This window comes from Oncorhynchus gorbuscha, linkage group LG09, assembly GCF_021184085.1.
Source record: "Oncorhynchus gorbuscha isolate QuinsamMale2020 ecotype Even-year linkage group LG09, OgorEven_v1.0, whole genome shotgun sequence".
NCBI lineage: Eukaryota > Metazoa > Chordata > Actinopteri > Salmoniformes > Salmonidae > Oncorhynchus > Oncorhynchus gorbuscha.
The window spans coordinates 55,895,580-55,913,449 of NC_060181.1; the positions used below are offsets into that span (position 1 = coordinate 55,895,580).

A 17,870-nucleotide genomic window follows, 5' to 3' on the forward strand; every position below is an offset into this window, starting at 1 on the left:
TGGCAAAACCCAACAAAATGGCAAATAGGTAACCGGTTGGTTCCCACACTAGAATTGGCATTTGAATATGCTGTCATTTCGTGAATATCGTGTCCCTTTTTGTATGCAGAAATAAAGTGAGAATGCTAAGCCTTTGAGCCATCGCCAGTAACCCAGTTTCGGGTTTATTTGAAATGACAATGTACCACAAACAAGGACAGATTTTTCCTTTGCTGGAAAACACTTGTACTGTGCGTGCATTAAACTACCGTTAGACATATGTCTCTATATTATGCGTGGGAATAATTTTGAACCGATTTTCAAAATGATTATCACTTTGATCTGGTTTTCTGGTGTCTTTACACTTATTTTATTTCCCCCCCAAACGAATAGATATTATTTGTATGCATTTTTTTTTGCTCAGGAAACTTGGGAGGCCAAATGAAGTCACCCACGGGCGCTAGTTGCTCTAGAGCATAATTTGTCCCTGTAAATTTACATCACCCTTGTGTGTTTGCAAACATTGCTGCACCAGGGCGACGTGAGCCATATTGGTTGCAGAACATGGGGGAGTTCTCATAGACCGGAAACAAAAAAGCCTCTCTTTACATGTAGCCTAAGAGTGCATTTTCACACTACTTTGGGATTATAATTGAATTTTAAGGCCCGTATGAATGTTGACCTTAATATAAGCTTTGTGTCATCATCGCAAATGAACTGCATTATACTTGCACTTCAACCAGTAAAATGGCTCTTTGGCTAGCTTTGCTACAGCCTAGGTCAATGAGCGTTAGCATTCTAGCTAACAACTGCTGCATCCAAAATAGGTATTTTGCAATGATGTCAACCAAACATAATCTTAGCGACTGTTCAAGCAATAATCGTAAGCGTATGAGAAGTAATACCTACGTAAATCTAGGCTATGTTGAATGGGCACATATAGCGATGAGGGTCTTTAAAAAAATTGAGAGCATCAGTGCCTGAGGTCAGTGTGTCTGTACTGAAAAGGGGCCTATGCCTGAAGATTAATCTTTCATTGTGAGTGGTAATTCCCCGACCACCCTGCAGGTGTCAGTCATATGCTTTACATCCTGTAGTCCTGACCAGCTCCTTTTATTGTGAATTGATTCCTAGCTGGGCTCTCATTGGTTAGGATGAGAAGTGGCGTAGACCAGAACATGTTGCTGCCACTTGTTTTTTTCTTTCATCCTCCTGTTAGACTCGCTTGGAATGGGAATGAATACCTTGTTGTCCTGCTGTTTGCTAGAGGAGGAGAGGCACTAGCTAGAATTACACAGATGGTAATCATACCCTGAGCTGATGCCGAAGGCAGTCAATACAGCCATGAAAGCATACCATTATCGGTATTTCTGATATTAGAGTACAAGCCACCCCATCTTTTTTTATATGAGGAGATAGCTTTTGAATATAGGACTATAGAATGTCTCACTTATACGTACTTGTTGTAACAACACATTTCGATCCACACAGATCCTTGTGAAGTCATGTCTGTAATTCTACAGTAGTAGTGCATTATTTTGCCCAGCCTGTCACTAGAAGTGATGTATGATGGATGAGACACTGACAATAGTCCCACCCAGCTGTCAGACTGTCAGCTGTGTGTCGCCTCCTCTTCCTCCCTGGTCCCTGCCCATCCTCTGTGTCCTCTATGTTTCACGGCTGCCCACCAAGGTCTCTGAGCACAGATGAGATGCGTGTGTCTATCGGGTTCAATGGTGTCGTGTGTTTGTTCTCGGTATCCCTCTGGCAGGGTGGAGTCACAGAAAGCTGTGAGAAATCTCACACACACACACACACACACACACACACACACACACACACACACACACACACACACACACACACACACACACACACACACACACACACACACACACACACACACACACACACACACACACACACACAGATATGTCAATGTTCATGTGGAATATGTAAGGGTTTTGTACTCAGGCAGGCTACATTCAGATAACTCTCCCTGTGCAGGGTCAGACTTAAAACAAATCAAACTATTTATCACATGCGCTTAATACAACATGTGTAGACCTTCCCGTGAAATGCTTACTTACCAACAGTGCAGTTCAAGAAAGAGTTTAGAAAATATTTACCAAATACGCTAAAGTAAAAAATTATAAAAAGTAACACAATAAAATGACAATAACGATGCTATATACAGGGGTTACCAGTACCGAGTCAATGTCGTGGATAAGGTTAGTCAAGGTCATTTGTACATGTAGGTAGTGGTGAAGTGACTATGCATAGATAAACAGCGGGTAGCAGCAGTGTATAAAATAAATGGAGGGGGGGGGGTCAATGTAAATAATCCGGTGGCCATTTTGATGAATTGTTCAGCAGTCTTATGACTTAGGGGTAGAAGCTGTTGAGGAGCCTTTTGGTCCTAGACATGGCGCCCCGGTACCGCTTGCCGTGCGGTAGCAGAGAGAACAGTCTATGACTTACTCACCAGTAAGGGGCGCTCCTTGGAATCTTCTGTGGATTGAGAAGTCCTCTAAAGTCTGTTTTGCCATCAACATCTTTATCACTATTGTTTATACTTTAGTGCTTCACTTTTGTTCACTGCATATTTCCATGGGGGTGAAGGTATGGATGTCTAGCGATAGACGACTGGGAAAAGGCATAAATTCAGTGGTTGGATGGTGGAAAGCAGTAGTTTAATGGAAGTTTTAAGCCCTGTCCGATCAGAACCATCTGTCCTGAATGAGGGCTTGATTTATTGCCCCTTCAGATTTTTAAGGGTGTTCCCACATCCCGGTCTAAACAAGGACTACCTGTTGGCCTAATCAAACACAACAGAGCCACTGGGCTAGGCTATACTGACACAATTTATTAGCACTGTTAACCGGTGACACTCCATCCACACACCTCACACCTCTTTTCACTAAACATTGCCTGCCTATCACAAAACACACTTTAGAATTGTTATATTCACAATTTCACCCGATCCCTGCGTTTGGAAGACAGTATCGGTCTTTCATTGTAGAGCGATTCCTCACTTTTCCACAAAATGCAATTCATTGAATGGTCCTTTTGGAGGTGGGATTGTTGACATACATTTGTATCTGAAAGCATAATTGAAAAATAATTAAATTCAGTATATTTGTGACATTTTGGCCTTACCCAGGCCTCCTTTAAGACTCCATAATGTTTAGTCTGTAAGTGCTACGATGTAGAAATTGGTGTCGTATTGAAGCTTTACTGCTTGCTCTTCAATATGAGTGGTATTTTTTCCCTTTGTTTTATGTTAATTTTTGAATATAGAAAAATATAAACATGAATATTGGAAAAACAGACTGTTTTGACAAATGATTCTATATATTATTGAACATAAATACTTTACGGGCGTATCAAAGTTCCAGAGTGCTAGTTTTAAAGTTATGGCCCATTGTATACATAAAGATTGGAATAGGAGGCAGCCCTCCTTTTTTACTTGAATCATTGCACATTCTGCAAATCACCAGCAGAGGGTGACCATTTTTTGAATACATTTTCACATTCACTCTGTTGGCAATGCTTACAAATTGGATCATAACTGTAAAAATAGCAGAAATCCCACTCTAGAACTTTGATATGCCCTTACAGTATTTTGTTCAACAATATATTGAAACATTAGCCAAATCCAAAATGTAATTTTTTTCAATATTTATGAATCAATGTAAAAAATAAAAATGTTTTCAAGTGAATGGAATCAAAACACTACTCATCTTACAGAGCAAGCGGAAAAGCTTCATGTGACACCAATGTCTGCTTTGTAGCACTAACAGATGAAACATTATGGCACTGCATCTCAGTGCTATAGGTGTCACTACAGACCCTGGTTTGATTCCAGGCTGTGTCACAACCGGCCATGATTGGGAGTCCCATAGGGCGGCGCACAATTGGCTCAACATCAAATCAAATGTTATTTGTCACATACACATGGTTAGCAGATGTTAATGCGAGTGTAGTGAAATGCTTGTGCTTCTAGTTCCGACAATGCAGTAATAACCAACGAGTAATCTAACCTAACAATTCCACAAATACTACCTTATACACACAAGTGTAAAGGGATAAAGAATATGTACATAAAGATATATGAATGAGTGATGGTACAGAACGGCATAGGCAAGATGCAGTAGATGGTATCGAGTACAGTATATACATATGAGATGAGTAATGTAGGGTATGTAAACATTATATTAAATGTGATTGTTTAAAGTGGCTAGTGATACATTTTTTACATTAATTTGCATTATTAAAGTGAACTGGATTTGAGTGTGTATGTTGGCAGCAGCCACTCAATGTTAGTGGTGGCTGTTTAACAGTCTGATGGCCTTGAGATAGAAGCTGTTTTTCAGTCTCTCGGTCCCAGCTTTGATTCACCTCTTTTGACCTCGCCTTCTGGATGATAGTGGGATGAACAGGCAGTGGCTCGGGTGGTTGCTGGCCTTGATGATCTTTATGGCCTTCCTGTGACATCGGGTGGTGTAGGTGTCCTAGAGGGCAGGTAGTTTGCCCCCGGTGATGCGTTGTGCATACCCTTAACATGATGCAGCAACCAATATGCTTGAAAATATGCAGAGTGGTACTAAATATGCAGAGTGGTACTCAACATCGTCCTGGTTTATAGGGTTTGGCTGGGGTAGGCTGCCATTGTAAATAAGAATGTTTTCTTAACGGACTTGCCTGGTTTATAGATAAATGGGTTTATAGATTTCTCATCTGTTCTATGTGCGCTATTTCTATGCTTCCGGTTCTTATGTTTCGTTTCTGCGTCTTTTACTTTGTTTTGTACACCAGCTGAAAATACGTTTTTTAAAAATATTTCTCACAGTGGTTTAGATGGTACAATGATTCTCTACACTATACTTGCTTGTTTTGTCACATAAACTGGAATTAGGCGAACTATTTGAATTTTTGCAACCGGGAAATGACAGAGTGATTTCTGAATATTGCACCCTTTAAAGAAGGCCTGGGTAACACCGAATTGACAGCTTGAATTTAAAATGGGTTAAATTGAGATGTTTTGTCACTGGCCTACACACAATACCCCATAATGTGAGTGGAATTGTGTTTTTAGAATTGTTTACAAATATTAAAAAAAATGCAAAGCTGAAATGTCTTGAGTCAATAAGTATTCAACCCCTTTGTTATAGCAAACAATTATTACACAAACAATTATATGAAAGGTCCCTCAGTTGAGCAGTGAATTTCAAGCATGGATTCAACCACAAAGACCAGGGAGGTTTTCCAATGCCTAGCAAAGAAGGAAACCTATTGGTAGACGAAAAAAGCAGACATTAAGATCCCATTGAGCATGCTGAAGTTATTAAGTACACTTTGGGTGGTGTATCAATACACCCAGTCACTAATAATTTACAGGGGTCCTTCCTAACTCAGTTGCTGAAGAGGAAGAAAACCGCTCAGGGTTTTCACCATGAAACCAGAAAGTAATTTTAACGGCTGTGATGGGGAAAAAACTGAGGATGGATAAACAACATTGTAGGCCTACTCCACAATAGTAACCTAATTGACAGAGTGAAAAGAAGGGCACCTGTACATAATAAAAGTATTCCAAAACATGTATCCTGTTTGCAACAGGGCACTAAAATAATACTGCAAAAAATGTGTCAAAGTTATTAACTTTTTGTCCTGAATACAAAGGGTTATGTTTGGGGAAAATCCAATACAACACATTACAGAGTACCACTCTGCATATTTTCAAGCATATTGGTGGCTGCATCATGTTAAGGATATGCATGCTTGCAATCGTTAAGGCCTGGGAAGTTTTTCAGGATGAAAATAAACGGAATGGAGCTAAGCACAGTTAAAATCGTAGAGGAAAACCTGGTTCGTTCTGCTTTCCACCAGACACTGAGATTTATTCACCTTTCTGTAGGACAATAACCCGACACACACGCCTAAATATACACTCAAGTTGTTTATCAAGACAACATTGAATGTTCCTGAGTGGCCTAGTTATAGTTTTGACTTAAATCGGCTTGAAAATCTATAGCAAGGCTTGCAAATGGCTGTCTAGCAATGATCAACAACCAACTTTGTCAGAGCTTGAAGAATTTAAAGTAGAATCATGTGCAAATATTGTACAATCCAGGTGTGCAAAGCTCTTACAGACTTACCCAGAAAGACTCAGCTGACAAAGGTGACTCTATCGTATTGACTGGTGGGTTTGAATACTAATGTAATTTAATAAACTTACAAAAACTTCTAAAAACATGTTTTCACAGTCATGACGGGGTATTGTATATACATGGGTGAGAAAAAAAAATATGATGTGAAATTCAGGCTGTAACAATTTTGGGGGGAATAAGTGAAGGGGTATGAATACTTTTAATACTTTCTGAAGGCACTGAATGCCAACTGTGATCAATTATTTCTCAATGATGCTTTTACATACAAATGTCAAACACACGTCAACAATCCATCTCCAAAATCATGGTCGTCTTTTGTCCTGGTTTTGTGAGGAATCACTCTGTAGGTGTATTCTTATGGTTGCATTTCATGCCCTTAACCCTTGCTTTTACCCCTTGTTTGATGTGCTTGCCTGCAATGTTCACCCAGCAATATCTACATAGGTTTTTTTCCTCATTTGGATTTGTTCAACCCCTGTGTCCTCTCTCGCCTACTTTTCAAAGGTTACCGAGAAGAGGCAGAGAGTGACGTGGACGGACAAATGCGCTTGAAATGAATGTGAAATTAGATTATCCTTCTCCACTCGCTTGTCATCAGGCAAATTACATTTACAGGGGCGTATCCCGAAATAAAATTAAGTTTGTTGTTCGAGACACTTTATAGATTAAATGATAAGTAGCATATTTTTCTTTAAACGTGCGCATGGTTTTCTTCTCCGACAAAACAACATCTGATTCAAAGGGGGTGTGGCAAAGGACTCCGGTAGGATACACATTACTGCCCTTAACAAAGGTGGCTGTCAAGGAGAGGAGGACACGCTTCCATTTGCATCTCCTCAACCACCTATCTGTTTCCGGGTCACAGAGGAGAGAGGGGCTGGAGGACAGGCTTTTGCCCAAATGAAAAGGCCATATAGGCAAAACAGTAGAGAAAGCAAAACATTTAAATGGGATTGAGCCTTTGATGTTGCAGCAACATGCATTATCTTCTGTTGATGATGATAATGTGCTGATGTAGTGTCAGGTTGATTCGCTACTGCATGTGACAATTGATCTTAGCTGACGCTCGGTATTGGATCGATAAAGCGTGATATTTTTGGCTTTGAACTGCTTGCTTTACTAAGTCTGCATGGTTTTTCAGCAGTTCTCTCGACATTTGTTCATTCAAATTTTTATTCGGATGTGGAGGGGCTGCTGATGGCTGCCAGACGTTGTAGTCTATCAAATCAGCCATTCTTCCCAAACCTCCAGATGCTTTTTCTGGAACGGTTCGCATCCGGATATTCGATTAATCACTTAGTGAGGTCGAATAACAGTTCCCAATACTGGGTCATAGTCATTAGGGCACGCAACAAAAAATGTACAGTTGAAGTCGGAAGTTCACATACACTTAGGTTGGAGTCATTAAAACAAGTTTTTCAACCACTACCCAAAATTCTTGTTAAACAATCTATAGTTTTGGCAAGTCGGTTAGGACATCTACCTTGTGCATGACACAAGTCATTTTTCTAACAATTCTTTACAGACAGATTATTTCACTTATAATTAACTGTATCACAATTCCAGTGGGTCATACACTAAGTTGACTGTGCCTTTAAACAGCTTGGAAGATTCCAGAAACGGATGTCATGGCTTTAGAAGCTTCTGTTAGGCTAATTGATGTCATTTGAGTCAATTGGAGGTGTACCTGTATTTCAAGGCCTACCTTCAAACTCTGTGTCTCTTTGCTTGACATCATGGGACAATCAGCCAAGACCTCGGGGAAAAGATTGTAGACCTCCACAAGTCTGGTTCATTCTTGGGAGCAATTTCCAAATGCCTGAATGTACCACATTCATCTGTACAAACAATAGTACACAAGTATAAACATCATGGGACCACGCAGACGTCATACCGCTCAGGAAGGAGACGCGTTCTGTCTCCTAGAGATGAACGTACTTTGGTGTGAAAAGTGCAAATCAATCTCAGAACAACAGCAAAGAACCTTGTGAAGATACTGGAGGTAACAGGTACAAAAGTATCTATATCCACAGTAAAACAAGTCCTATATCGACATAACCTGAAAGACTGCTCAGCAAGGAAGAAGCCACTGCTCTAAAACCGCCATAAAAAAGACAGACTATGGTTTGCAACTGCACATGGGGACAAAGATCGTACTTTTTGGAGAAATGTCCTCTGGTCTGATGAAACAAAAATATAACTGGCCATAATGACCATCGTTATGTTTGGAGGACAATGGGGGAGGCTTGCAAGCCGAAGAACACCATCCCAACCGTGAAGCACGAGTGTGGCAGCATCATGTTGTGGGGGTGCTTTGCTGCAGGAGAGATTGGTGCACTTCACAAAATAGATGGCATCATGAGGGAGGACAATTATGTGGATATATTGAAGCAACATCTCAAGACATCGGTCAGGAAGTTGAAGCTTGGTTCCAAATGGGTCTTCCAAATGGACAGTGTCCCCAAGCATACTTCCAAAGTTGTGGCAAAATGGCTTAAGGACATCAATGTGAAGGTATTGGGAGTGGCCACCACAAAGCCCTGACCTGAATCCTATAGAAAATGTGTGGGCAGAACTGAAAAAGCGTGTGCGAGCATGGAGGCCTACAAAACTGACTCACTTACTTACACCAGCTGTGTCTGGAGGAATGGGCCAAAATTCACCCAACTTATTGTGGGAAGCTTGTGGAAGGCTACCCAAAACGTTTGACCCAAGTTGTCACGACTTCTGCCGAAGTCGTTGCCTCTCCTTATTCGGGCGGTGCTCGGTGCTCGGCGTCACCGTTCTTCTAGCCATCATTGATCCATTTTTCATTTTCCATTGGTTTTGTCTTGTCTTCCCACACACCTGTTTTCAATCCCATTCATTACCTGTTGTGTATTTAACCTTCTGTTTCCCCTCATGTCTTTGTCAGAGATTGTTTATTGTCAGTGTAGTATTGTTTGTTGTATAGGTGCGCGACGGGTTTTCGTACCCATATTTTGTTTATGTTCTTTTCCTGTTTAGTGTTATGGAGCATGTTACTAGGACTTTATTATAAGACTCCATTTTACACTCCGTTTGACTCTCCTGCGCCTGACTTCCCTGCCACCTATACACATATGCCTGACACAAGTTAAACAATTTAAAGGCAATGCTACCAAATACTAATTGAGTGTATGTATACATCTGACCCACTGGGAATGTGATGAAATAAATAAAAGCTCAAATAAATCATTCTCTCTACTATTATTCTGACATTTCAAATTCTGAAAATAAAGTGGTGATCCTAACTGACCTAAGACGGGGAATCTTTACTCGGATTAAATGTCAGGAATTGTGAAAAACTGAGTTTAAATGTATTTGGCTAAGGTGTATGTAAACTTCCAACTAAAACTGTAAATGAGAATTTCTTATTGGACAAGTCCATGTAGTCCCTCCGTGTTTCATAATGAACGCATCCCACTTGTAGTGATATGTCTGTGTCTCTGATTAGGGTGAGGCTGCAGAATGAGGACGACCCCTCAGCCCTTCCATTGGGACTAAATAAAGCTCCATGCTAACAAAGGGGATCCTTTACTGTATTCATTTACTTAGCACTGATCCCGTGTTAGCCCCAGGCTAGTTTTCCTTGTGATGTAAAGGCTTACTGGCACGTGTGCGAAGGTGATGCGGTGATGAATACCAGATTATCTAATGCCACGGCATGACGAATGCCCAACTCCGTTCAGAGGGTAACATTTTAGTGACGTTCTAGCTAGATCATCCCAGTTCCTTATCCTGTGTCTGCTGTCGATTATGTAAACAGAGGATGTACAGCGACAGGAAAGACAACATCAGGTTGACATTTTAGTCATTTAGCAGACGCTCTTGTCCAGAGCGACTTACACTTAGTGCATTCATCTTAAGACGGCTAGGTCTTTTGATCATCTTATTAGCAATCCTCTGCCAAGCATGACTTTATAGTCTGAAGGGTGAAATGGGGAATTGAATCATCCTGATAGGTCAGACCAAGAACACGTTCACACCCCACACACAAACTCTGAATCCAAAAACCAGTCACACTATGAAAGCCACTATGAAAGCCACTATTAAATCTATGCCTTACATTGAAACAGCAAGACCGTGGTTGTGTGAGAAGTGCTTACACCACAATAACGGCTGGTAGAGTGCACTCAGCTCCTTCTCAAGAGTGCGGTACATTTCCATATTTATTGAAAGGCTCTAATATTGTAGGAAGACCAGAGAGGACTGTTTTGTGGCTAAGGCTTGGGAGTCATGGCTGCTCATTGATTGAGATTTGGCCCTGGTTAGTTGTGTGTATGCGATCTTTACCTACCTCCCGGGGGAAACGCCTTCCGTTTCGTTAATGTTTCTGTAATACTATCTGTGGGTTTCATTTAGGGAGAGTCGGCTCTAACAGAGACCCCTTAGTTTCTCCTCAGGGTACTTCCTTTCATTTTCATTTAGACTCCTGTTGAAAAGACAAGGAAAATCCCTTAACCTTGTTTCAGTCATAGTTAGATTAGCCTGCCCCTCTCTCCTGCTTTCATTAGATAATGGAGATGTTATTCGTGCCAGGAATAATAAGTGTGAAGTTTGATTTCCTCCCTTCTGTAATAAGCAGCCAATGAGGTATTTGTTCCTTTATTCATGTGTTTAATCTGAACCCGTTATAACGCCGGTTAAACTGTTATGTATGTAAGCACTTCAGAGTTATACCAAGCTAATAAGTCACTCGTAAAATAAGGTTGTAAGAGTGTGCTTAACTGTATTTTTCATTTACTTTATAGTTCTCACGGAAGGTGATAATTCTGACTAAAACTACAGAATAAAGCCGCCAGTTAAAATCAAGGAACGGTTGTGCTCGTGGTTACTGAAGGGAGCTACAATTGACATCAATAAGGGATCATAGCTTTCACCTGGATTTACCTGATCAGTTTATGTCAAGAGAAGGAGTTTTGTACACTCAGTGTATGTAGTTGTCCCACCTAGCTATCTTAAAATGAATACACTAACTGTAAGTCGCTCTGGATAAGAGCGTCTGCTAAATGACTAAAATGTAAATGTAAAATGTTATTCCACACAAAGACCAGAGGATTGTAAATGAACTGTTGTCAAATCGGGCAGATTTTTTTGACTTCAAAGGGAATACTTAGCAATTGTCTTTGCCTCTGATGCCATTCTAGTGAGCAGTAGGCTACTACAACTTAACTACTAAAGTAAAGATGCAAAGCTGAGTGAAAGTGGAAAAAAGAGTCAGATCGGACCTCCCCCTTCATTGTGTTTTATGGAGAAGTTTTTTCCTATAAAGGTGTGGAAAAACACACTTCTGCAGGGTTTTAATAGCTTTATACTGTAGATGAGAATAACCCAGTGACTCCTGATGAAGCGGTAGAATGTGAGGAACGTGCTAGTCCTGGGCTACACTGTATATTTGACAAGTACCATGTTCCCAGGAAAACCTGTGTAATATGGTGGTACCGATAGATCATGCTGTTCCTTTTACTTTTATGGGTATGATTTCATTTCATGGAATGTTAAACGAAGTGCTTCCCTTTCATGCTTCTTCATTCCGCCCAGCAGTTCCCATCGTTTATAAAAAGGCGAGAGATATACGGCCTCAGATTCCGTCCTGTTAAGGATTCTCCTTGAACCTTGGTGGGGAGGGGGGGAATCTGCTTTTTCCACTCCCGTCTCCAGAGTCTGCACAGCCATGTCAATGGGTGGTATTTTCCACTTCGGAGGAAAGCCTGGTTAGAGCTGGCTAGACAGACAACGCAAATTCCATCCATTTGTTAATGGCTTCTCTATCTCTGGTGTCCTGATTCGATGGGAATGACTCAGGGAACCAAACAAGGAGCATGTCCTTCAACGGCCATTTACACGCACAACGCTTCATAAATAAGCCTTACCCTGTACATTCTAGAAAAAATGTAATCAGAACTTCATGAAATATAGATTCATACACAATTTCATGCTAGTTAGAGAGGTCAAATATGATGTAGAAGTCCCTATCTACAAGCTAATTTGGTCCTTGTATATAAATCATCCTTCAGTGCGACAGAAATCACTTGACGCTTTAGGCCTTCAGCAAAATGTGATTGATTTGAATTGCTGCAAGGGTGCGTGTTGGAATGTATTGGGAGGAGATGGAGGTATTGATACATTAACCATGACACTTATCACCACTGACTGCTCTATAGACCTACGGTAAAAGATTTCCATCCTCCGGGGACCATTGACTCTGTCAGGGCAGTTCAATCAACTAGTAAAGTTCTGTTTTCCTTACCAAGGTCTCCTCCCATCATCTCGTAATTTCCTCAATGTCATTCTATGCTTTTATTTCCTTAAAGGTCTCCTATACTGCATATCTAATTTTCTTTGGGCTGCTGCCCCCTCGTGTCCCTGACGCTACCCCAAGCAGAGTTGACTCAGCTCAAGGGTCATTGTCTGTAGGTCATGCCTGTCAATTGGGGGCTCTCACGTCACATCAGAGCTACATATCTCCCGGTCAGAGAGTCGTCTGTTCAGTTTCTGTTGATAAGATGTTGTTTAATCTGCACTGCCATTTGTCACACAACTCCTAGATTTACCCGGGGTGGTTGGGGTTGTCTATGTGTTTGTTTTGGCTCAATGTTTATTGTTACTGTTAGCCAGCTGCCTGCCTGTCTGTAGTCACGGACTCACTGCAGACTAGACTATACGTGCTCTTTCACAGACATCAATGCAGAGCAGATGCTGATGTGCTCTGTGCACATCTACCCATGTTCTAAATCACCTTTATCGCCAAATAGAACAACTAAAGATTAGATAAGGCTATCCACATCATGTTAAGATTAAGGGAGCTGTGCAGCTGTTCTTAACCAATGGCCATGTATTGTGAACAATGTGCTTCTCTTTTACACTGATCTTTTACTGAGAGGAAACTTATATAAAATGAGCTTGGGCTGACGGCAGTCTCTCTTACCATATAGTACCAGTCAAGTTTGGACACACCTACTCATTCAAAGGTTATTTATTTTTACTATTTTCTACATTGTAGAATAATAGAGAAGACATCAAACTATAAAATAACACATGGAATCATTTAGGAACCAAAAAAAGTGTTAAACAAATCAAAGTATATTAGATTCTTCAAAGTATCCACCCTTTGCCTTGATGACAGCTTTGCACACTCTTAGTATTTTCTCAACCAGCTTCACCTGGAATGCTTTTCCAACAATCTTGGAGTTCCCACATATGCTGAGCACTTGTTGGCTGCTTTTCCTTCACTTTGCATTCCAACTCATCCCAAATTATCTCAATTGGGTTGAGGTCAGGTGATTGTGGAGGCCAGGTCATCTAATGCAGCACTCTCACTCTCCTTCTTGGTCAAATAGCCCTTTACACAGCCTGGAGGTGTGTTGGGTCATTGTCCTGCTTAAAACGATTAGTCCCACTAAGCGCAAACCAGATGGGATGGTGTGTTGCTGCAGAATGCTGTGGTAGCCATGCTGGTTTAGTGTGCCTTGAATTCTAAATATATCACAGACAGTGTCACCAACCAAGCACCACCACACCACCTCCTCCATGCTTCATGGTGGGAACCACACATGCAGAGATCATCCGTTCACCTACTAAATTTTGACATTTAACCTGGTCTAATGCCCATTGCTCTTGTTCCTTGACCCAAGCAAGTCTCTTCTTCTTATTGGTGTCCTTTTAGTAGTGGTTTCTTTGCAGCAATAAGACCATGAAGCCCTGATTCATGCTGTCTCCTTTGAACAGTTGGTGTTGAGATGTGTCTGTTACTTGAACTCTGTGAAGCATTTATTTGGTCTGCAATTTCTGAGGCTGGTAGCTCTAATGAACTTATCCTCTGCAGCAGAGGTAACTCTGGGTCTTCCTTTCCTGTGGCCGTCCTCATGAGAGCCAGTTTCATCATAGCTTTTGATGGATTTTGTGACTGCACTTGAAGAAACTTTCTAAGTAATTGCAACGTTCCGGATTGACTGACCTTAATGTCTTAAAGTAATGATAAACTGTCGTTTCTCTTTGTTTATTTGAGCTGTTTCGCCATTTGCCAAGACTTGGTCTTTTACCAAATAGGCCTACCTTCTGTATACCACCCCTACCTTGTCATGACACAACTGATTGGGCTCAAATGCAGTTTAACACCTTTTTATGTGTGTTCCTACATGATTCCATATGTATTATTTCATAGTTTTGATGTCTTCTCTATTATTCTTATATAGGTCCTGGATGGCAGGAATCTTGGCCCCAGTGATGTACTGGGCCGTACGCACTACCATCTGTAGCGCCGAGCAGTTGTCATACCAGGCAGTGATGCTCTCTATGGTGCAGCTGTAGAACTTTTTGAGGACCCATGCCAAATCTTTTCAGTCTCCTGAGGGGGAAAAGGTGTTGTGCCCTCTTCATGACTGTCTTGGTGTATTTGGACCATGATAGTCTGTTGAGGTGGACACCAAGGAACTTGAAACTCTCCGCCCGCTCCACTGCAGCCACGTCGATGTGAATGGGGGGCGTGTTCGGCCCTCCTTTTCCTGTAGTCCACGATCATCTCCTTTGTCTTGCTCACGTTGAGGGAGAGGTTGTTGTCCTGGCACCACACTGCCAGTTCTCTGACCTCCTCCCAAAAGGCTGTCTCATCGTTGTCGGTGATCATGCCTACCACTGTTGCGTCATCAGAAAACTTAATGATGGTGTTGGAGTTGTGCTTGGCCACGCAGTCATGGGTGAACAGGGAGTACAGGAGGGGACTAAGCACGCACCCCTGAGGAGCCCCCGTGTTAAGGATCAATGTGGCAGATGTGTTGTCTAACCTTACCACCTGGTGCGGCCCGTCAGGAAGTCCAGGATCCAGTTGCAGAGGGAGGTGTTTAGTCCCAGGGTCCTTAGCTTAGTGATGAGGTGTTCCTTTTGTCCAGGTGGGAAAGGGCAGTGTGGAGTGCGATTGAAATTGTGTCATATTTGGATTTGCCATTGGATGAATCCCGGAACATATTCCAGTCTGTGCTAGCGAAACAGTCCTGTAGCGTAGCATCCGCGTCATCTGACCACTTCCGTATTGAGCGCGTCACTGGTATTTCCTGCTTAAGTTTTTGCTTCTAAGCGGGAGTCGGGAGGATAGAATTATGGTCAGCGTCTCTGTGTGTGGAGTAAAGGTCGCCTAGAGGTTGTTTTTTTCCCCCTCTGGTTGCATTGAGGTAAAACGGATTTAAGTTTGCCTGCATTATATTCCCTGGCCACTAGGAGCGCCACTTCTGGATGAGCATTGTCTTGTTTGCTTATGGCCTAATACTGCTCGTTGAGTGCGGTCTTAGTGCCAGCATCGTTTGTGGTGGTAAATAGGCTGCTACGAAAAATATAGATAGTGTGGTCTACAGCTTATAATGAGTTACTTTACCTCAGGTGAGCAATACCTTGAGACTTCTTTAGTATTAGAGCTTGCGCACCAGCTCTAATTGACAAATAGACACACACCCTCACCCCTCGTTTTACCAGACGTAGCTGTTCTGTCCTGCCGATGCATGGAAAACCCAGCCAACTATATATTTTCCGTGTTGTCCTCAGCCATGATTCGGTGAAACATAAGATATTACAGTTTTTAATGTTCTGTTGGTAGGATAGTCTCGAATGGAGATAATCCAGTTTATTCCCCAGTGATTGCACGTTGGCCAATAGAACTGATGGTAGGGGCGGGTTACCCATTCACAAGGCATCCCCCCTTGTATTTTCATCTTAACGCGAATGACGGGGATTTGGGCCTGGTCTCAGAGAAGCAGTATATCCTTTCCTGTCAAATTCATTAAAGAAAAACATCTTTGTGCAGTTTGAGCAATATTATGTACAAAATAAGTTACAAACGCACAAAATAGCACAGTTGGTTTGTAGCCCTTAAACTACAGCCATCCCCCCCAGCGCCATTCTATTCAAAAGTGCTCTAGGAGGCTCATTACACACACACACACACACACACACACACACACACACACACACACACACACACACACACACACACACACACACACACACACACACACACACACACACACACACACACACACACACACACACACACACACACACACACACACACACAGAAGATCAAAGGGCATAGCCTGGCCTCTACCTCCGTCTACATTTCCAATCTGTTACCTACCTCTCCGTCAATCACATCACTCATATCCATAGATAAATTGTTAATGTCCCTCACTTAACCTTTCTTTCTCTTGCTCTCATCATTCTCATCTTCTCTCTTATCTATTCACTTTCCCTCTTTCTTGCCTCACTCTGTCTCTAGTCCTCTAATATGCCCTCTCTCATTATCTTCCCCTCTCTTTCTCACTCTAACACTCTCACTCTCTCTCTGCTTTTCAGGGTGTGGGCCTCTCGGTCCATGGGCGGTTTCGGGTGGCCACTGAGAAGACTCTGTTTGCCATGCCTGAGACGGCAATCGGTAAGACGATGCACTGGCATCCGCCCCTTTCTTCCCCCGAGGTCCATGTTTGGCTCCTGTTATTGCGAGTGTGTTGCCTTGCTTTGCACGGTCGCTCCAGTGCATTAATAATAAATGGGCCATGCAGAGTTAAGCATTGCAAGAAGAACATCATCATCATCATCATCATCAGCCAGGTATGAACAGGCCAACAGGCTGTTCTGTAGCTGTTTCTCTGTAGTTATTATGTAAACATGAGAAAATTATTTGACCAACTCATACCACCAAGCAGCATATTTCCTCAGTTATATGGTCACACTTCAGGTGACAAAGTAATTAGTTGGTAAATTAGGTTATCACTTTTAAATGATTGCATCTGAGCTCCTAGTGTGTGCGGCTTTTCTTTTTCAAGTGACAATAATTAGCAGTAAAAAAATCTTAATACCTATCTAATTAAGCAATAGCTTGTTACCTGTTTAACTCTGAGGTCAAAATCTGTATTCTTTTCTCAAACTACAGTAAGTATCCGTATCTAAAGTCTGAATATAAACCTAAGTGCACAAATTGATTTGGCTATATCAGTCTTATTATTTTAAGTGTTTATGGGGACCTTGGGAACCATAGGAAAATACTGTTTTATGTGGAAACTGACAATATAAAGTTATGCAGTGTGAAAGAGGGTATGCAGATTATCACCTAGTGGGTACTACTTGTGATGGAAGGAAGGAATGCTCGTCACGTGGCCAAACGCAAATCAAAAGTTCATTCAAATGCTTGAGGCCAGTCTCACACAGAGCCTCAGTGTCGATCATTGGTCTCAGACAGTCACTCATACCCGCTTGCACTTTGTGCCATGTTGCCAGGTGTGAGGTTGCCCAGAAACTGTTCCACTAGGCATAATGGACACCTTACACTCCTCGATTGTCGAAGATGGGCCACTTTTCCTGAGACGATTGATTGTAAATGCACAATAGAAAGCTTTCATGGCACCACACGTGATGATAATGTGTCCCAGATCATTTTGGGTGTTTCGTAGTTTGTCTGTTATGTTTTGATGATTTTCTTTACTAATTTCACCATACTGGCTGATGCCATAGTGGCTCTCTTATACTGTACAAAGATGAACAGCACAGTCATCGACGGAGGACATGTTCTGAATCGATCCAGATGCTTTGCTGTGTTTTTGGCAGGTTTTGTACTAGCCTGTAATTATCAGTGTGGTTTGCCGTGAAAGGGGTCATCTTGTATATCGATGCTGACGTAATAGGCCATAGAGATGCATAATGTCTGAAATGGTACTC

The 17,870-nt window shown here is 41.8% G+C and overlaps 1 protein-coding gene across 1 annotated transcript in view; it reads left to right on the plus strand.

Annotated features, from left to right (window-relative positions):
* The window catches only part of LOC124043784 (3-hydroxyisobutyryl-CoA hydrolase, mitochondrial-like), a 52,144-nt gene that overhangs the window by 10,118 nt on the left and 24,156 nt on the right, over positions 1 to 17,870 (plus strand). Inside the window, exon 7 of the mRNA XM_046362744.1 lies at positions 16,512 to 16,590. Within this exon, the coding sequence (XP_046218700.1) occupies positions 16,512 to 16,590 (79 nt within the window). The remainder of the gene's footprint in view (positions 1 to 16,511; positions 16,591 to 17,870) is intronic.